The sequence below is a fragment of the Balaenoptera borealis genome (assembly GCF_965194805.1).
Source record: "Balaenoptera borealis genome assembly, chromosome: 17".
Taxonomy (NCBI): domain Eukaryota; kingdom Metazoa; phylum Chordata; class Mammalia; order Artiodactyla; family Balaenopteridae; genus Balaenoptera; species Balaenoptera borealis.
In genome coordinates this window covers 8388128-8408871 of record NC_138876.1, presented here as the reverse complement: position 1 = coordinate 8408871, position 20744 = coordinate 8388128, and the positions used below count along the sequence as shown (strand labels likewise).

Here is a 20744-nt window from a genome sequence, read left to right as displayed (position 1 = left end):
TTGAGGCCCTAAGGAAATATCTTTAATGAAAACTCTTTGAAAAATAATCTACATATACAGTTTCTGAGGCCATTTGCCACGTCACCATGCTCATCACATTTCAGCTTCTCAACATAAATGGGGGACGTAATATATTTCCCTCCGCAGCTCCCTGGATGGTTGTCATGATTTAGTGCAGTGACTAATGTGAAAGCTCTTAGAGAAAGGCTTCTTGCTGGAATCAACCACTTGGTGCCAAATGATGGAAATCTCTGTGCCTCAGGCCCCTTTCCCTGAAGTAGGGGTGATAGGAACACCGCCACCCACTCTGCTAGGCTCCAAGGGGCTCCAAGAAAATCAGATGAAATCAGCAGTGTAGAGGTTAATGAAACTGCAAATTACTGAGAAAAAATTTCCTTATTATTGTTCCTCATTATTATTATTGTTTGGTGCTGTAAACATGGACCCCAATTATGATGGAGTTTTGTAGAGAAATTTAATCTTTTATTTTGGCTGACAGCCCCCTACCGCTGGAATGAGAGTCTGCTCCATCATCCGGGGTGGCGAGTTCACCCATGGAGAAGGAGAGGCAGAAACCACAGCTCTGACGGAGGGAAAAGGGGTTCAGAGCAGGTCCCAGAGAACCTCTGATCATGTGGTTTCCCAGCCTGTCTCCTGGAGGACCCAGGTGCCAGGAAACAGGACCCAAGACGTCCACTGCCCAAACTGGATGTCTATGCCTTGGACCCAACTCCCGAAGAAAAGTCATGTTACTGGCTAAAGTGTTCTCAATTTTAAGTCTTTATCCCATATTTTCTCAAACCTTTGCTTGGCTTTGACTCTTACCTGTGTAGCTAAAAAGCCGTGCGCCCAGGGGTGCATCACCTGATTTCTCTGGGCCTCTCTGAGTAGAATGGGGACAGTGGGCTCCCTACCTCCCAGGGACTGAATGACACCCCCGGGGAGGGGGGGGCTCCTGGTTATGTTCTCTGTAAATGTCGGGTGTTGTTATGATGGTCGTTTCTTGTCTGTGAACATGGCACAGCAGAGTATAAAACGAACAAGTGCCCAAGGAAAGCTCAAGGGAGCCTCCAGTGACGGCCAGGAGGCCTGGAGGAGCTGCCCTCCCCCCGATACCTGCTGTTACACACACTCAGGAGAGATGGTGTTTTCTTCCATCAAGGGTTCTGAGAAGGAACACGCTCAAGGGTCCATCGAGTCCCACCTCCTTCCGTTTTAGATGAGGAAACTCTCCCCAGTGAAGCGAAGGAGCTTTCCCAGCATCCCCCAGCTGGCCCTGGGACAGGCCGAGGAGACAGGGGCCCCGGTCAGGGTTTGGGTGGCTGCCTTTTACCTTTCCCTTATTCCCTGTTACAGGTGTTACAGACTCCCTTTCTCCGAGGGATGCTTGTTGAAAATCATTTCTGGAACGGGGGGTGTTATTTCAAGAGAGTGGCTGGGCTTTGTGGCTGGATGGGTTTAGGCCTAGCCCGGGTCTGCCATTCCCCAACCTATGGGATGTTGTTCTGTCACTTTCCCTCTCTGAGTGAGCCTCAGTTTCCCCCGCCCTAAAATGGGTTAACTGTGGTTCTTGTCTCATGGGGTTGTTATAATCACCTGCTCAAATAATGCATGTAAAGGGTCTGGAAGAGGACAGCACGTCCCCCGCTACCCCTCCATTTGGAGAAGCCATCCCCAGTAGTTCTGAAGGAACATTCTTGACATCTGGCTACCGACCTATCAGCTACGAAATCACCTTCCCTTGGTGACACGACCTCGGCTTTGTCTCAGACAGGAGAGTTTGCCAGGCTGCAGGTGTCAGAGGCCAGCACCTGGTGCGTGGACCCGGCCTCAGGAGAGGGCACACCGCCTGGCACAAACGGCAGTGCCCAGTGTGAGTACGGCTCCTCGCCCATTACCCCCTGCCCCACCCATGAGCACCGGGTGTGGAGCTCCAGGAGCTGGGGCTTCACGTCCCACCTCGGCCACTTGCAGAGCTGCGCAAGCCTCTAACCTCACTGTGCCTCAGTTTTCTCACCTATGAAATAGGGACGATATTCCTCCACTTCAGTGGGTTCTTGGGAGAAATACACACAGCAGGGATTGGGGCTGCGCTTCGTAACTAGAGGCGCAAACCAGCGCTGGTCCCTATTAAAGTGGGCACTGGTGTTTTCGTGGGGGACCAGCTGTGCAGCACCGATGCTACCACAGGCTCCAGCCTGGCTCTGCCATCTGGTTTCCATGGTGAGGTCAAGACGATGTCCCTAAAGTGCAGATGTGTTTATGTCCCTCCTCTGCCTGGAACCCCATCGACACTCCCCATGGTCCTTAGGGCCAGGCTCTTTGCTGTGGCTCATGGGCCCCTGTGTGTCTGGCTCCTGTATCTTCTTTTGCTTCCCTTGTTTCTCCATCTCAGCATCAAGATCCAGGTATAATAAACTGTAGTCAGACTTTTTCAAGCAGGCAGGCACTCCCTTCCCCCGGGGCCTTCACATGTTCTGGTTCAGCCTCTGCAAACCTCCCACCCCTCCCCAACCAGCTGGCTAAGTCTTACTCAGCCCACCCATAGGTCCCTCCAGGAAGCCTTTGCAGGCCTCTCCCTTCCACGGCTGAGTTCACTACCTTCCTACGGACTCCTAAACTGCCCTGCACATCTCCTGTTGTCGCCCTTATCATCTGAACTGTGGTTGCTCACTTACTTGTTAGATATCCTTTAAGACTGTAAGCTCCTTGAGGACAGGCAGTGTGTGTGTGTGTGTGTGTGTGTGTGTGTGTGTGTGTGTATGGAGCAGATAGGGGAGTACAGACCTGAGCGAGGCCCAGGCTTTGCGCTGTCCTAGTTCAACACCCCAGTGGGGAGGCAGCCCCAGACCCTGGGGCCCTGCAGGCAGGTGGCAGTCGGTGGTGGGTGGTGACAAGGACTATGGCAGCTTCACGGGCAAAGAGCCCATGTGGCCTGTCTTTGTGTCAAGGCCCGAGCCTCTGTGAAGTGCTCCAGAGTGGAGTTCCCTCCAGGAGAGCCAGCCCTGGCTATGCCCCAGCCTGCACGGCGGAGGATGGAGGCTTCTCCCCAGTGCAATGCGACCCGGTCCAGGGCAGCTGCTGGTGTGTCCTGGGCAACGGAGAGGAGGTGCCTGGGACCCGCGTGGCTGGGAGCCAGCCGGCCTGTGAGAGTAAGTGGTGATGCCGCAAAGGGGCTCCCTGGGCTGGTGGGGTCCTGCTCATCTCTCCCTTTGTCCCGGCTGGGGTTGGGGGGACTCCAAAGGTGCCAGGACAGTGGGGGCAGGAAGGGAGACAAGGGAACCGCAAGAGGGATGTGGTCGCAGTTGATTCCCGTGATGCTGAAACTGCGTCTACTTCCTACCAATGCCCAACCCTGGGGCTCAAACCAAGGAGAGCCCGTGCGGGGATCTCCTGAGCCGGCACCTCACAAAGCTCAGGCGCTGGCCTGCTGAGGGGTGCCGGGTCTTGGTCTCCCCATCCTCGAGTGGGGAGGAGGGTACAGACAGCAGGATCTCAGTGTGGGTGGGTCCATCCCAGCCAGGGAGCTTTAGGAATCCGTGGAGGTGTTGATCTGTTTATTTTTATTTCTAGTTTAAAAATCATTTGGATATCAGATATTGAAACATATCTCTTATGAATATATATTATACTATTGAAATAGATTATTACTTATTAAAATATATTATTTAATTATCAATTACTTACCTTTCATTCCTCCTATATACTCAAGTCACAGGACATTGCAGTCATGCTAAAATTCATGGGCACAGGTAGGTTACATTATCTGTGACTTCCGTTTCAGAACAGTAAATGAAGACATTGCAAAATATTTATTACAAATTGGGATGTTGGGTCTGGCAGGGTTGAGGAATATTGCACTAAATACTACTTTTATTGCAATTGCCTTTCTTTTGCTGTCCTTACTGTTTCGTTGCCTTATTTTTAACTTTTGCAGTCTATAAGCAACATTTTGGAACTGCGGACATATTTAATTAGGTCTAGTGATTTCTATGCGTAAAGAGAATTTTTATATTTGTAAATTTATATTTATATTGTAAAGAGACAGGGGGTCTCTTCAAAGGAAGGGTGGGAAGGCAGAGTCACCTGCTCTATTTGTGGGGCTCTGTCCCCTTCTGTCCATTTCCTCACCTGCCCCTAACCTGTGGCATGTGCCCACGGCTCTCACCACACGCCTTTTCTCCCAAGCCCCCAACTCCGCCTCTCTGTATGGGGCCTGCTTCAAGGGCCTCAGCAGCTTCCATCATGCAGGGAGCATGGTAGGTGCTCGATGGGTATTTATGAGTAGCGCTCCCTGCCAGATGCTGCCGAGAGAAGTGACGTGGCCGCCTTAGGGTTGGGCGCCATGCACATTGAACTTGCAGGGCGTCTAAGAGTGGTCTGCACTGTCCGGGACCCAGGAAACAGCCTGATGTGTCTCCTGCAGGAACAGGTCCGGAAGCACAGCTCTTCCGGGGTCTGGGAAGACTGCATGCGGCTTGGCCTTGCAGGATTCCACGATAATAACTCACCTGTGCAGACATTTACCTGTTAAAATGTGCTTTTCACATTACTTATCCCATTTTTGCCTCCCAGCGATGCAGGTAAATAGAACAGTCCTACTCCCCATTATACAGATGGCAAAACTGGGACTCACAGAAGCTCGTTAATATGTTGAAAGCCACACAGCTGGCAAATGGAACAGCCAGCACTAACGAAGCCCCTTCCTGCTGACCTCCTGCAGGGCGTGGTGGAGAAAGCTCAGATGTAGGGGCCAGACAGACAGACCTGAGTGTCAGCTCTGCCACCTCCCTTGCTGGGTGACCTTGGGCTAGTCCCTTAACCTCTCTGGACCACAGGTTCCCAATCTGTGAAATGGGCATGGGGAATCGTAGCTATTTCTTAGAGTCATCGTTAAGATTAATTCAAATAGTCTCTGTAAACAGCTCCGCCTGGTGGCTCAGAGGGCAGCCTCCAGGGCCAGGCCTGGCTCCCCACTTGCTGCTATAGGACTTAGGGCAGAAATTTAAGGTCCCGCTGCTTTGGGGTCCTCACGTGTGGGATGAGGGTGACAACAGTCTTGCCTCACAGAGATGCTGTGAAGATGAAATCAGTTCCTGGGAGACGCTTGGGCGGCCCTGGCGCGCAGTAAACGCGCCGTGTGCACGAGCTCCCGTATGAGGGGCTGGAAGCAGGGTCTGGTTTCTGGTCCAATCACCAGCACGTGCCCCAGGCAAGCCACTCAGCTCCTCTGAGCCTTCGTTCTCCTCGCCTCTAAAATGGCGATGACGCAGTTATCCTTTGGAAGGACTGCGTGAGATTACGGAGGTAGAGTGCCCTCTCCATGCTGGCCCGCTGTGGGTGTTCAGTTCACTTCAGTTTCCATACTTCTTCCTTTTTCCCTCCTCCCCGACCACGGAGGCTGCGTGAGTCAAACCATAGCCAGGGAGTCTGCATTTCAGTGAAACTGGGGAAGAAGGCCGTGGGAAAGCAGGTCGGCTGGGCAGGGTGAGACACTGGCGAGAGGAACGTCTGTGTCTCAGATGACGCGGAGGCCCCAGGAGGAGATGCCTTCCCAGCCAAGTCAAAGCACTCACTGGCCCACTCCCAAAATAGGCCGTGGAGGGGAAGCAGAAGAGCCACAGGGTACAGAGCCATCCTGGGGGCCTGGAGGGGAACTGCATTTATTGAGGGTTACTCTGTGCACCAGCGGCTCACATGTGCACATTCCCTCACTGACACCTCGCTTTTCACACACATATGCGCATACGCCTGGCACACTCGTGGAGAACATAGGTTCTGGGGTCCAGTTTGGCCGTGTCCCAGCTCTCGGATCACAGGCAAGACATTTACCCTCAGTGCGCCTCAGTGTTGGCATCTGGGAAATGGGGATAACGGGACCTACCCCACAGCTTTGCGGGGAGAATTGAAGGAGTTGATACTGGTGACGCTCTTAACAGTATCCCTGGCACGTACCAAGGGCCACACCGTGGTTTTTAAATAGAGCTGTGGTATTGGAGGCTCAGATGGTGAGGGGCTTTCCCTGGGGTCCCGCGGGAAGGATGAGAGTCAGTTCTGGGCCCACATATGGGTCCAGCTGGGGATCCTGCATGAGTCCTGAGAGGGGCCTGGCCGAGTAGCTGCAGGAAGCCTCGGAGGACAGAGGAAAGAGCGTGGGCTGGAGACGCGGGGGCCTGCAGGTTGCAGTTCCGCTCTGCCTGGCGTGAGGAGGAGCTTGGCCTCGTCAGCCTCAGTGGCCTTGGCTGCAAATGGGGGCCTGGCTGCTGGTGTGGGAAGCCCCTCGCAGGTCCTCGGCCCCTGGCCCGGGCGCCCTCCCACGTGAGAGCTCACAACTCAGCGGTGCTCTGGCTTTCCAGGTGCCCAAAACCTTCCCCCCTGTACTTGTCCCATCTTGGTGGTCGGAAGTGCCAGGGACCTTTATCGCCATCCTAGAGGTCGGACACGGAGGCTCAGAGACGTACGGGGCTGTGCACAATCACGCGCTCAGCACGGAGGGGTGGAGTCCTCCCCCAGCCTGGCGAGCCCACTGTCTAAGCCAGAAATAGGGCCGGGGCCTGGGAGACGTCCGTGAGCCATTATAACACCGAGCGCTGAGGGCTCTGGAAAGGGTATGCTGGAGCCGGGAGCCCAGGGAACAGCACGCTCCCATCCCTGTGCAGCACCAGACTAAAGGGCCTTTCCCTGCTGGGGTCGTGCTTCGATTCAAAGAACCTGCACTCAAGCCCTGGCTCTGTCCCTCCAAATCCTCAAACCTCAGTTTCGTCATCTGTAAAAGGGGGATGATAAAACCGGGGATACCTGCTTCATAGGGTTATTTTGAGTGAGGTCCAATTAAGTATTGATCATGACAGAGTTAAACAACCTCTAAAATTGGTGGTAAATATCAGCTATTATTTCTCTCAGAAGCTTACCCTCGTGGTGCATCAAACGCTATTTCATTGTTCTGAAAGGGTGAATTCACACCCTGTAATCTCCAGTCAGGCAATAATGTGTTATGCTTGTTGTTATTGTTTAATAATTAATAATAATAATAATAATAACTAACGTTAATGACCATTTATTAGCTGCCAGTAACTCCTCTGAGCTCTTTACACGCCTTAATTCATTTTGATTCACACCATCCCTAGGTGGCAGGCACTAATGCTATCCTCACCATTTGATGGGCGAGGAAACTGAGTCACAGAGACAGTAATTAACTTGCTCTAGGGGGCTCAACTAGTAAATGATTGAGCCAGGATTCAAAGCTTGCAGGCTGGCCCCATAGCCCACAGGCTGACTCTTCCCATCCCCAGCGTACACGTGGTACTTGGTAAGAGCCAACTCAATAAGCCCTCAAATTACAGTGCAAAATTTTGGCCAGAGGCCATCATCTTTATTAGATAGAAGACCCAGGCTGCCCCCTGGAGATCAAAATGGGTCATTCTCCATCTCTGAGGCCCCCAAGTACTCCTGAGTCACATGCGGGTGGCAGATTTTAAAGCCAGACATATGCAGGCAGCAAGGCTATGCTTCAGAGTCAGATGATTAACTAATCTCTAGCCAGGTGTGACATTGTCTATGGAGTGTGTCTGTCCTTTAATTTACTTAGTTACCCACTTATTTAACACATACTCATGGAGCTTGTGTTCTGGGTCAGCATTGTGCCATGGCCTGGGTGGACAGAGGAAAGGGGTCCTCTTTCCTCTCGGAGCTCAATCCAGTGGGGAGACCAGAATGCAGATAGAGTCTTGAATAATTGATAACACGGCGGGGGAGTGGTCTACTCCAAGTGGCCTGAGAGCTTAGAGAAAGGAGGCCTAAGTTGGCCTGGGAGAACTATGGAAGGGGTTAGACAGTTTGAGGGGTTGAGCTGATAACTGAGGACCTGAAAAGGAACCTTCTAGGCAGATGAGCAGGCAGAGGGAAGGGCATGGGGTGTGCAACCAGCCTATGGTCAGGGAAAGACAACTATGGGGCAAAACGGGGCTGGAGGAGACCAGAGCAGAGAGAGGGAGTCGGGTCAGCAGGCGCTCGGGGGGTCTTGAGAGCCAAGTCCAGCTCCATTTCTGTCCGCCGGCGGCGGGGACAGGATTGGACATGGGAGCAGAAGGGCAGGAGATGAGACCCTAATGCGGGGAGCGGGTGAGGAAGCTTCGCTAGCCGTTCAGGAAGATGACGAATGTCTAAATGAAGGAAGTGCGGTGGGGAAGAAGAGAAGTCGAGAAGGTGTGAGCCTCTGCCTCGGCTGATGGGCAGAGGAGGTGGGACCATCTTGGCTGGCTGCCATGTTCCTGGCTGGAGGTGCCAGGCCTTGAGCTTGGGGTGCTGAAGCCGGAGCGGGTGTGGGCAGCAGACACTGAGTTCTGAACCCATTGGCTTTGAGGTGGAGGAGACTGGCTGGGAATGGGACTTAGAGATGGGAAGAAGCTCGAGAGGGCCTGAGCTGGAGGTGGAGGAATGAGAGTCATCCCTGCCCAGGCGTGCGATAAAACCGAGAGAGGATGGGCTCGGCCAGGCCAGGCGGAGGGCGGGGCGGGGTGGGAGCAGGCGCAGGCTGGCCTGCGGGAAGGGAGGATGAGGGGGCCCCGTGCGGGTGAGCGGCGGTGAGAGGGGCGAGCGCTCAGCCCCGGCGCTGGGCAGGTGCCCTCAGCTGTCCCTTTCCTTCTCCTAGGCCCGCAGTGCCCACTGCCCTTCAACGTATCAGACGTGGCCAGCGGGGCCCTCCTGTGCGCGCCAGCCTCAGGCCCAGGTGGGGCTGCCACACAGCGGTGCCAGCTGCTGTGCCGCCCGGGCTACCGGAGTGCCTTCCCGCCAGGGCCACTGATGTGCAGCCTGCGGAGGAGACGCTGGCAGTCGCAGCCACCCCAGCCCCGTGCCTGCCAGCGTGAGTGGCCCCAGGAAGGGCTGCCCGGCGCCCCGCTGCCTCTCAGGGCCCGGGGCCGAGGCCTTCGTTTTCCCCACCCGAGTGTAGCGTGTCCACCGTAAGCCAGGTGGCGTCAGAGCAGGAGAGAAGGCCCAATGGAGCATTTTCTTCTGGAAGGAGCAGATGTCCTTCCCAGACCCCTGGGGGGGGGGAGCTCTATTTGTGGCTTCTCTGGAGCAATCTGCCCCTTGAGACGCCTGCCATCATTTTGGGCTCTTGGATACAGGACTGCATTCAAGATGCAGGTGCTCCAGTGGCCGTATCGGTTACTATGGTATTGGCAAGCTTAGAGCTGCTGGTCCGGCCTCTGAGAGGGACAGTGACACTGCCACGCCAGCCCTGCCCCCAGGTGCATCTGGAGCTCCGGGGTATGGCATCCTTTCTGATCACTGTGGGCCTGGGCCGTATTTAAATATGGGCAGAGCTCCTTCCTCCTGTTCTCATAGCAAACCCACTTTCACATGCACGTGGCTGTGAGGCCACATCAGGCTCTGACTGCATCCGCCTTGGCAAAGGCTGGCCGTGGTTACTCACAGCCAGGCCAGGCGGGGGAGGACTCGGGGACCGGCGCTGGGTCCACCCAGGGCAGCGGGAGGGGCATTCAGGAGAGAGACCCAGATCCTGGGACTGACTGTCACAAGGCTCTGGGTGGCTGGTAGAGCGTCAAAGGACAGTATTTGTCATAAAGCATTCTGAAATAGAGAATACTATCCAGAAAAAGTTCAAAATATGATTTGGACAAATAAGTGGCCTATTTCCCTGGATGATGACAGAGTGGCCTGAGCCGAAATTAAGACCAGACTGGTCACGACTGAGCAAGGGACTTGGGAGAAGAGAGGCACAGGTCCTGAGCTCCTAAAGTGGAGCGCAGGGCTGCTGTGTACGACTGTGCAGGTTGTGCACTGAACAACCTTAGAGAAAGCCTTTCACATAGGCTGTGGTGAAACTCTTAACTGGCCAAACCAGGTGCAGTGGCCCTGTTTGAGTGCAAGGTAGTGTGGAAGATTTTTCCAACAAGAATGTCCAGGTCCCATATAAATGTAAAGCAGCGTGGTTTAGAGGCTGAGGCAGGACTGAGTTTGCCGTGAGGGCGCGAAGTAATTTGAGACGAGCCGGCATGCTAGGAAGTAGTTAGACTCAGAGGGTGACAAGCAAGATGGCAGTGCTCGTGGGCTCCAAGCTAAATGAAGAAGGGTTATTTTTGCAGAGGAAAAACCAAGCAAAGCAAAGAAAAGAATCCCACAGCTCTTCCGCCCCTGTCATTTGACCTCTGGTGCTTGCCTGCAGGGCCCCAGCTGTGGCAGACTCTCTGGACCCAAGGGCAGCTCCAGCTCCAGCTCCCGCCGGGCAAGGTGTGCCACGCCGACTACGCAGGCTTGCTGCCGGCTTTCCAGCTCTTCCTATTAGACGAGCTCACAGCCCGCGGCTTCTGTCAGATCCAGGTATGTGCCTGCCCTTCCCCACAAGGGGGGCTTGGACTGAGCTGAGGGTCACCGGGCAGAGAACCTCAGATTTCAAATGAACTTACGGTTCAACCCACGGTCGTATTACCAATGGGCAAAGTGAGGCCCAGGATGAGAGCGTAACTCAGACAAGGCTAATGACGTAGAGGCGGAGGCGGAGCTGGTATCCGTCTCAGCATTGGCCATTCTTTCTGCACAAAGATATCAAACCAAACGTGTGCTGAGCGCTTCGATTGTGCCAGGCACGGTGCATCCCTTAGCATGGATTAGTTAATGCGATCCTCACTGGAACCCTATTATTATTACCGTTTTATTACTAGAGAGTAAAAATAATTGGCCAGAGTCACACAGCTGGGAAATGGTAGAGCCAGGCCGGCTGACGTGAGGACAGAGCTGTGGTCGCCATATGGTACTGTCCCCAGCCATGAAGAAAGAGCCTGGGAATGGGGCAGAGAGGCTGCAGTGCTGCGACACGCTCTCTGAGCTGCTGTGCCGGGGCGGTCCTTAAATCTGTGAGGAGGCATCATGGATCCTCCGTGGAAGGAAAATGTTACATGCCAACTGGAAAGACATGGTTACCAGCGAGGTTTTAGCTGTGTAATAGGCAAGGACTTCGGTGATGTGACGTCCCAGGCGTTCACAGAGGGACTCTTTAAAGGTCACTCCGTTAAATAAGCCCTTGTTCTGCTCAAAGGCTGCTGACTCATCAGAGCAACTCATTTCTCGCACCTCATGTTAAGAATTTCGGAGAACACACATTTTCACAAAACCAAATACGAAGAGTATTGATTTTAAAACAAAGAGAAACAAGTCTTGCCCCCTTTTATCTAAAGAAAGGCACTTGACAGCAGTATCAGCAATATTTATTGGTTAGTGGGCCCTGGTTGTATTCCTGGTGCCAGGCTGGAAGTTCTTTCCTTATCTCTAATGATTACAGCACCCTCCTCACTGGGTATCATTAGCCCTTGATTGGTAAGTGAATTAACTAAAGCCCATGGAGAGTAAGTAAGTTGCCCGAGATTTCACATCACGGAGTAAGTCTAGACTCTTATTACACCAAATTTGTTCATTCTTTCACTCGTTTTTTTCCTTCCTTCATTCTTCCATTTAGCAAGTGTTTGGGTGCCTGTTAACAGGCCAAGCATGGTTTTAGGCACTGAGGATTGTCAGAGATAAACAAAGCCAGACACTAGTTACAGGGGCCAGGACAGATTTTCATCAGTAATATACTCGGCAGTCCTCAGCCTCTCCGAAGCTAATTCAATCTGTAACGTGGGGTAATGGTAGTTCTGACTCCACAGGCCTGTTTTGGAGACTAAACTAGCTAATATGTTTAAAGCGCTTCACGCAGGGCCTGAATAATGGAAGATGTTCAAAAAGTGTGCGCATTGCCTCCCGGGAATGCCAGGTGCCTGGCACACAGCGGTTCTTCTCCAGTGACAGTGGCACGAACCCCATGTCCGCTGGCGCACCTGCACCCTGGGTGTCACGGGGTGCACGGCACACAGTAGGTGCCTGGTACCAGTCTGTGGCTTGATCTGCCATTCATGTTGAATGACCTCCTGCAGCCCAGGGCCTGTGTTAAGAGGGCATCGTCTGGACCCTGAATGAGGTGGTTGAGGCCTCTCGTGCAGCAGGCTGACAGCCAAGGCCCAGATCGACTCTGGATCATGGATTGGACAGATGTCACTTTCCTTCACATACCCTTCCTTTTACACGGAACCTTCTCATTCACCTCTAGACGCCCAAGCTTCTGTTAAACTAACACCCGCTGGGGCTTGATATAGAAGCTCTTGGGATGTTGCTTTTGAAAGAGCATGATGGGAAGAGGGCCCAGTGAGGCTTGTGTTGAGCCCCGGCCCCTGCCTGGCCCTGTCCCCAGGCTAACCAGGCACCGCCACCGTCCGTCCACCCGCCCTGCCCTGCAGACGGTCAGGGGGCACTGAGGGCCGTGCTCAGGTTGGGAGGAGAAGCCAGGCCGCGTGGTCACAATGCAGGAGCTGGTGCTTCCCGGGAGGGAGGGCCGTGTCCTGCTGGACGTAGGTGTTGTGAGGACATCGGCCGAGTTGGTAGAAGTTGTTTCTCCAGTGAAGTACAGCCCTGTGAATTTGGAGTGTTTAGGCTTTCTTTTGTGTGTGTGTGTGTGTGTGTGTGTGTGTGTGTGTGTGTCTGTCTGTCTGTGCCCTTTTAATTTTATTTTTTTGAGAATCTTTAAATCTTTATTTTTTTTCTAAGTATACTTGTTTTCTTTGTAGTTTATTTTATTTTTACATATACGTGTATCTATTCTTTTTCCAATTCTTTTCCCATTTACGTTGGCTTTTACTCTGCTTACACCTCTGTCTGCAGGCTTCCGAGGACAAGGGAGGGGTCAGGAACTCCGATTGCCCGGGGCCAGTTCCTGGGTCAAAGGGAGGTCACGACCTCTCCACGACCTCCTCCGACAGTAACATAAGGCAGTTTCGGTGCCTGGCGCGGGCTCGGCAACGCTGGCTCCCTGCTCCGTGTTCTTGAGCTCGTGTCTCCGTGCAGGTGAAGACGGCTGGGACCCCTGTCTCCATCCCCGTCTGCGACGACTTCACGGTGCGGGTGGAGTGTCTGAGCGGGGAGCGGTTAGGAGCCAATGTCACGTGGAAATTGCGGCTGGAGGATGTCCCGCCCGCCTCTCTCCCGGATCTGCGTGACGTTGGTATGTTTTCCCGCATTGCTGCCTTGAAGGCGCACAGACTCGCTGGGTCTCAGTGTTCCTATCCGTCAGATGGAGCCACTGCGGCCCCAGCGCCTTCCTGTGGGGCTCAGGGAGGGAACCATGTGCCTGGCCCGTGTGCGGAGCTGGTTCCTGAGAAGTTTATAAAGAGCAATAGCGTTCTGGTCCATAGCTGACTAGAGCTAAATAATATCACCCGACTGCGCTTTTGAGAACATTTTCTAATTCTCCTCTTGGTTTTCTGGGCACAGAGCAGGAAGACAGGTGTGAAGTAGGGGAGGGTGGGGCGGGGTGAGGGGGTCTCCGTTGGTTTATAATTTATGTCCTGCCTACTTCCAATCAGAGAACGTCTCAGACCACTGACACTGTTTAAACCCATTATTAACACTATTTAAAATGGAGTGGTAATGATATGGTTGAATCGAGAATAGAAAGATCTAAGGAGAAGCAGAGTGGATCTTACGATCGTTACTCTGAACCAGGGTGGGACATGACCCATGGGCTTCTGACCAGAGGGTGGGAGCTTCTCCACTTCCCCTTCCACTATCTGGTGGCCAAACGCCGAGGGTCAGGGCTGGCTGGAGCTTGACCTCTGTTCTATGAGGGGGCACTTGTAGAAAACGCCACAGTGTAACCCAGGAGGCAGACTGTATCTCAGACATTCTGCAGTGCCTGTGGCCCTAATTACCATCTCCCCCCAGTAGCGTTATGAATTAAGAGTCACTTTTTGTTTTCCTCTGGAAACAGCCTGCATAATCTGGGTATGTTTGAAGCTGCAAATGGCTGAGATGTTTATTCCTGGCGTCCGTGGCCTGGGGCTGCCTTTACAGTAGCCGCTGTGGCGTGAGTGTTCGCTGCGTGCTGGGACCCGCCCCAGCTCCCGATGTAGTGCTCACCCGTCTGCTTTCTTCCTAGGAAACGCTTGGAGTTCGACAGCTGGAGGCCTTCTCAGCGTTTAGCTGAACCTGAGACGGAGGCTCTGCCTTCCCTTTGACCGGCCCCATCACATTCTCTCTTGTAATCCTCACCAACTGCAAGAGGGGCATTCCTAGCCCCATTTTTCAGATGGGGAAACTGAGGCTCAGGGATGGTGGCTTGGCCAAGGTTGGGACAGTAGCGTATCTGGGTAGTGTACCTTAGATGAGTGACTGAAGTCAAGATCTCCTGTGCCAGTGGGGGTCCCATCGCTGCCACAGAAATGACGGGAGCTGGAGGTCTGGTTTGGAGTCCTAGTCGTGCTTCTGATTCTGTGTACCTTTGGGTCAATCAGCCCCCTTCTCTGGGTCTCAGTTTCTCCCTCTGTAAAATGAGACACTGGGAAAGGCCTATGTCTCCTTTCTCTGTGGACATTCTGGGTGGCTCTGTCCCTGGATCCTCCCTGACCCTTGCAGGAACAATGACACTCCTGCCTCATCTTGTGTCTTGCAGAGGAAGCCTTGGTGGGCAAGGATCTCATCGGGCGCTTTGCAGGTCTGATCCAAAGTGGAAAATTCCAGCTTCATCTGGGTTCCAAGATGTTCCCAGCAGACACATCCATCCGCTTCCTCCAAGGGGACCGCTTTGGCACCTCTCCCAGGACACAGTTTGGGTGCTTGGAAGGATTCCATCAAGTCTCGGCCACCAGCAACGCCAGTCAGGACCCACTGGGGTGTGGTAGGTTCCCCCTCTCTCCCTGGACCGCTGTTACTGAGCTGTGCGAGGTTGTGGGAAAGGCCACAGAGCTCTGATAGAGGTTATTCTGACATACAGAGTGGAGACTCATTCATTTATTTATTCAATGAAAGCTTTTCAATTGTCCAAATATACGCACAGGCGTATAGTTATCGCCCACCAGGTAGTAGCTGAAACTAGAGGCAACATGACAGAGGAAGAGCCCCCATGTTTGAGGTTATCCTTCCTCTTAGTCCTGATGAGCTTGGACCCTGTGGCCTGGGCTGCACTGTCTTGGTGGAGAAGGCCGCTGTCTACCCCGTGTGCTCCGTGACTTTTCCTAGTCTGGTTATGGCAGCACGTCACTCACCACCATCCCCAAATGGCCAGCGATCATCCCAGGACATGATGGTTCAGGGGAAGGGATTCCTGGTGGAGGTTTACTGGGCTGTTCTTGGCCTGACACATAAGCAGCCTTGGAAGCCATTCTCACTAGACTGCAGCTGCCGGTTCCCTGAATAGAAGCTGTGTGATTTGCTGCCATAAAAAATCGCCACAAATTTAGTGGTTTAAAACAACACCCACTTATTATGCTATAGTTCTGTAGGCTTGAGTTCTCACACAGGGTCTCACTGGGCTCACATCAAGGTGTCAGGAGGGCTGCATTCCTACCAGAGGCCCTGGGAGGGAATCAGTTTCCTGATTTTTCCAGCTTCTAGATGTTGCCCACGTTTCTTGGCTTGTGGCTTCCTTTCTTCATCTTTAAAACCGGCAGTGTTGTAGCTCTCAGGCCGTTCTTCTGTAGTCACAGCTCCCTTGGATGCTGTCTGTCACTTCTGAGGACCTTATGATTGCACACAGCTGGGTAATCCAGGACACTCCCTATTTTAAGGTCAGTTGACTAGCGACCTTAATTCCATCTGCAACCTTAGTTTCCCTTTGCCACGTGACCTAACATATTTACAGTTTCCAGGGATTAGGACATGGACCTCTTTGGGGGCCATTGTTCCATCCACTACTGAAACTTCCAGGGCCTCATCGTGAGAAGCCATCCTCCCACATGGCATGAGACAGAGGCATTTTTATTGAGCTGAAGAGAGAGAATATGTTTCTCAGTTATTTATTTTTCCACTATTCATGTTGGTTGCAACACAAAAGCTATAAGGCCTTTCCTCTTATGAAAGCCATGCCAAATTCTAAGCTCCACACTGGATTTCAGACGCAGGCAACTCTTAACACAGAAACCAGAGACACAACCACTTCTTGCTAATATTTACAGAGGATTTTGCAGTTTACAAAGCACCTTCACAAATACTTAACTCTCACTATCGCCCCCGGTGGCAGGTCATCTCCCCATTTGACAGGTGAAGAGGGTGAGGCTCAGATGAAATGAGGTCATGTGTCTGTAGTGCCCAGAGCAGGGCTGACTCAAAGGAGGGACTCAGTTCTCTGTGGATGAGTTACCCCAGGTCCTCTGGGACCAGAGCTCACGATCCTTCCACCTCAACAGAGCTGCCCAAACAACGAAGATAAGAAGTAGAAGCAGGCGTGGATGGTGTCACCTGCCAGGGTGGGAGAAACAGGGTCACAGCAACGGAGGTGACTGCAACACCTGCCACTGTGTTCTCAGATGTGCCGTGAAGAGCCCTGGGCTCCATTGCCAAAAGCTCACTGTGTGTGTGTATGTGTGTGTGTGTGTGTGTGTGTGTGTGTGTGTGCACACAAGCGCGCGTGTATTGGGGGGAGGCTGCTTTTATAACCACCCCAGGCGGTGTTGGTACGGGGGTCTGGGAGCCCCGCTTGCAGGGGCTCAGCCACCTCGGGTGCCCCCTTGGAGCGTGGAGCCAAGAGGCGGGACAGCAGGAGAGGGAGAGAGGGACTAGTCAAGCGCCGGGCCCCCATTTCCTGTGTGTAGAATAAAGGGTGCGGACTGGGAATCTGGTCCTAGGCTCCCTCGGGGGAACTCGGTTGATGGTTAGAGGACCGCTTCCTGTCTACCAGGACGGGTAGTGTGGCTCAGCTGGGAAGTGGGAGGGGAGGCTGAGCCAGGAGCACAGACAGACTTGCCTGACGGGTGTCAAGCAGTGGGGACCCAGGGAATCAGACCCCAGCCTCGGGGTGACCGGGCTTCAGAGAGAGTGGGAGTCACAGGGTGGGCCTGTGAATGAAAGGTTTGGCCAGGGCTGCACTTGCTGCAGATCAGGAGGTGGCCACCTTTTTCCGTAAAGGGCCAAAGCAAGTCTTTTAGCCTTTGCAGACCATTCTGTTTCTGTCTCGTGGACTCAGCTCGTCCATTGTGGGGAGAAAAACGTGGCTGTGTTCTAATAAAACTTCGCTTGCCAAACGGAAGGTGAGCTGAATTTGGCCTGAGGGCTGTAGTCTACCCATCCTAGCTCTACACAAACTTACATTCTGTTCTTCAACTGCGGCAGCTTTTTACCAAGTTACAGAGCATTGTTGATCACACCATTCAGCCCCACCGCTTACTCCAAATGGTTAGAAAGGTCCAGAATGGAATTCACAAAAGCCGTACCAAAAGCCCTGGATTTTCTCCAGTGTCAATGATAACATCCATTCTCTATTGAATTTCTGCATTGCTCTGGTCCAGGATGTCAGGTATTTTTAATGTCATGGGATGGACGAAGCAGCTGGGGGGCATACAGTTAAGAGTGTTAGGAAACTGCTCTTGGGAGTCAGGTGGACCTGGGTTCGAGTCTTGGCTCCAGCACCTTCTTAGTGTGGGTTCTTGGGACACTGCCTATCTTCACTAGGCGTAATCTGGAAAACAGGGACAGTAGTACCTACTTCATGGGGATTGTGATTTGCAGAGCTGAATGTAATCGATACAAAGCACATTGCTTCACACAAAGTGAAACTTCAGCAAATTGTTTTGTTGTTAATTGGCCCAATGAGATTTAAACTCAGCCCTGCTGTTTCCAAATTCTTTGTTCTGTCTGCTGATTCACAAGTCTTCCTTCTCAACAAGGGCTCTTGGTGAAATCACGCCCTCGGATTCTTGTATCTATTCTTACTGGCTCTTTTTCCTTCTGAAGCACATCTGGAATACAGCTGTGAGGCTACAAGCAGAGCCTTGTCCTGTGGAGATAAGGCAGGGTTTCTGTGTGTCGTCTTGGGGGGCCAATCTGGATGGTCCCCTGGGGGAACAGTGATTCAGGGAGACCGGTGGGAATGTCCACCTCCCATGGCTCAGGCAGGCATGGCAGCCTTCATCTAGGCAGTGCCTACTGCAAGGGGTGGAGGCTTTGTTTGCACCTCCCATGCAGTCAGTTACGTTCACCCTCTTGCCTCACTGCCAGCCAGATGGCTTCCCCTCAGAATTACCTGCTGGCAACCTTCATACCAGGTTGGTCCATTGAGGAGAATCCCAGAGAAATTGTCTGGATTTTCCATTTCCATTCTGAACGACATTCACTGTCACTCGTTCACTCACTGCAAATTCTTATAATAGAGCTAGTTCTCTACGAATTTTTTCCTGAAGTAACATGTTATGCCTTGTTTCCTTCCTCCCTCCCTCCTTTCCTTCCTTCCTTCTTTCTAGTCATGCATCTGTCCATGCATGCATCCATCCTTCCTTCCATCCATCCTCCCATCCATCCATCCACCCATCAATTCCATCCAAGCTTTCAAAATATAATTATGTGTCAAATACCATGTGACATACTCAGGGAAGCAAAAGTCATAGCTCCACTTTCAAGGAGCTCACAGTCTAGCTGAAGAGAGGTTAAGTGAAAAGACGGCTAAAATATCACGTGAAAAGCCTTTTGCTTCCCAGTCAGGGCAGTGAGGGACGGCTTGCTGGGGTAGTCAAGGCTGGCGTGAAGTCTTAAAGGCGAGTTAGAATTGTCGCTTGGGCAAGAGCAGACAAGAAGTGGTTTGTGTGTGTGTGTGTGTGTGTGTGTGTACGTGTGTGTGCCCCCGTGTTGAGTTCACTAAAGTGATGAAGGACATTCCAGAAATGGAGATTAGTGCAAAAGCAGGGAGTTACGAAGTGCTGTGGCTTTATGGGGACAGTGCACATGGTTTGTGTGACTGGAGAATGGGGCCTGAGAGATAGGAGACGACCAGAGTGGGAGAGGCCTGGGGGCACAGCAAGGGGCTTGGTTTGGTGGGGTCACCAGGGGCGAATCTTAAGTTGGAGAGTGACGGGGCCAGGGGTGGGGTTGAGCAAAGCAGGCTAAGGAGTGAAGGACAGTTATGCTTCCTCAGATATTTTTCTTCAGCAGAAACACGGCTGCTGTTGTTTGGGGACTTTGGGAATGGGTTGGCTGGAGGGATGGCATAACCCCAAAGCTTTGTGCAACTTGCAAACTCAAATTGGCCAAATCGCCTCATTTTACGGAAGAGGGAACTGAGGCCCCAGGGATTTTTCCAGTGATTTCCATGAAGGGATTTAACTGAGGGATAGACATTCAGTTGTTGTGGTGGACTCAGGGTCTCTGGGAGGACCCACCTGCTGGGGAAGGAGGCAACGGAGCCTCACCGTGATGTTCACAAAGGTTCCTTTGGGTGCAAAAGACTCTTGACATCAGACATGGAAAGAAACAGAACGCAGATTGCTTGCGCGTGGTCGAGAGGCCTGAAACGTATGGCAGCAAAAATTCCCAGCTCTCTTTTTTCTGTCCCTTCACCTGCACCCTGGGTTCAGAGGCAGCAACTCAGGCTGGCTTAAAAGGTTTTGTTTTCCTTTAGCAATGAACTTGGAGACTACTTGAAAAAATAGCCACAGTACTGAGGTAAAAATACTAGAGATGATCAACAATGTGACTCATAGAAGTAACGAAACCCCGCTCTCTGAGCGAGGATGTGCATGGCACAGGGCAGGCCGGAAAACACACCATTCAGTTTCCAGGATGTGCCTGGAGTTTCTGATTTACTCAGAAACACCACACACATATGCACACTCAAGAGAGTGGCTCTCAGATCCACGCTGGCTCCGTTTGAGCACATCCTACACGTTTGTGCTCACTTCTTCGTCAAAGGAAGGTGGTTGAATTGGTGTGTGGAGAAAAGGCTTTGGTTTGGCGAGAATGGGGCTTGAATCCCACCCCTATCATCTAGCTGCCTGGTTGACCTTGCCTTTGAACACCAGTTTTCTCCAGGCTAGAATGACGCTGATAGCTTTCCCATAATGTGGTAACATTGTAATACCTGGCACTGTGCTTGGCGCGTTCTATAATTTTACTTCCTCCCTGCCCTTTTCAGAAAAGCATGCTGGGGGCGTCATGCACGAATGTCCTGAGTCTCAGCTTCCTCATCTGTGAAATGCGGGTAGAACACTAACTGCTGGGTATGCTGTAGTGAGGTACATGCGGTACACAGAGGAGTGCCAGGCACAAAGACAGCGCTCCCAAGAGTGGGCACGCTTTTGGCTCCCACCCTCACTGGGTAACAGCTCACTTCTTCTAGAAGTTATTTGGCAAAATCTCCAGAACACAACCCTGAATCAAGAAAAAAGACAAAATAGAACCTCCTTCTGCTATCCCCTTCTCTGAGCTGTCAGAATCCGTGTGGCCAAGTTCACGCACTCACCTCAGAGCAGAGCTCTTGGACGCCAACTTAGAACCCTTATGTGACATGCATCTGTCCAGTTTGGGTTTCTAGTTTCTCAGCTCGTATCATGTTGGAGGAAGCAAATTAGGAAGGGTTGGGAGTGTTAGAGGGACAGAAAGCACTGAGACTGCTGATTGACAGGGGAGCACAGGGAGGAGACGAATGAGGTGAATGCGGCATCCAGGGTGCAAGATGTGAGTAGGTCCTCACTCTCAGGGTCACACTTGGTGTTTCTGAGTAAATCAGACTCAACAAGCCAACTGTGAGGGCCTCTGTCAATCCTGTGCCCCGGGCATCTCACTCACCTCCCGGTTGTCCCAGGTCTGAGCCATGCCATCGCTGACTGACCAAGAGGGAGAGGCCACATTCAAGTGAGATGGTGCTGAATTGTTGAAATCACCCCACGGAAGGAGGGCACCCTGTTTGGACAGAGTAGGTGTGAGGTTGACTG

The 20744-nt window shown here is 52.6% G+C and overlaps 1 protein-coding gene across 1 annotated transcript in view; it reads left to right on the top strand.

Annotated features, from left to right (window-relative positions):
• TG (thyroglobulin) overlaps nucleotides 1-20744 on the top strand; it is a 247226-nt gene that overhangs the window by 28289 nt on the left and 198193 nt on the right. Inside the window, exons 15-20 of the mRNA XM_082363748.1 lie at nucleotides 1771-1873; nucleotides 2952-3152; nucleotides 8651-8863; nucleotides 10190-10344; nucleotides 12898-13054; nucleotides 14501-14725. Of these exons, the coding sequence (XP_082219874.1) occupies nucleotides 1771-1873; nucleotides 2952-3152; nucleotides 8651-8863; nucleotides 10190-10344; nucleotides 12898-13054; nucleotides 14501-14725 (1054 nt within the window). The remainder of the gene's footprint in view (nucleotides 1-1770; nucleotides 1874-2951; nucleotides 3153-8650; nucleotides 8864-10189; nucleotides 10345-12897; nucleotides 13055-14500; nucleotides 14726-20744) is intronic.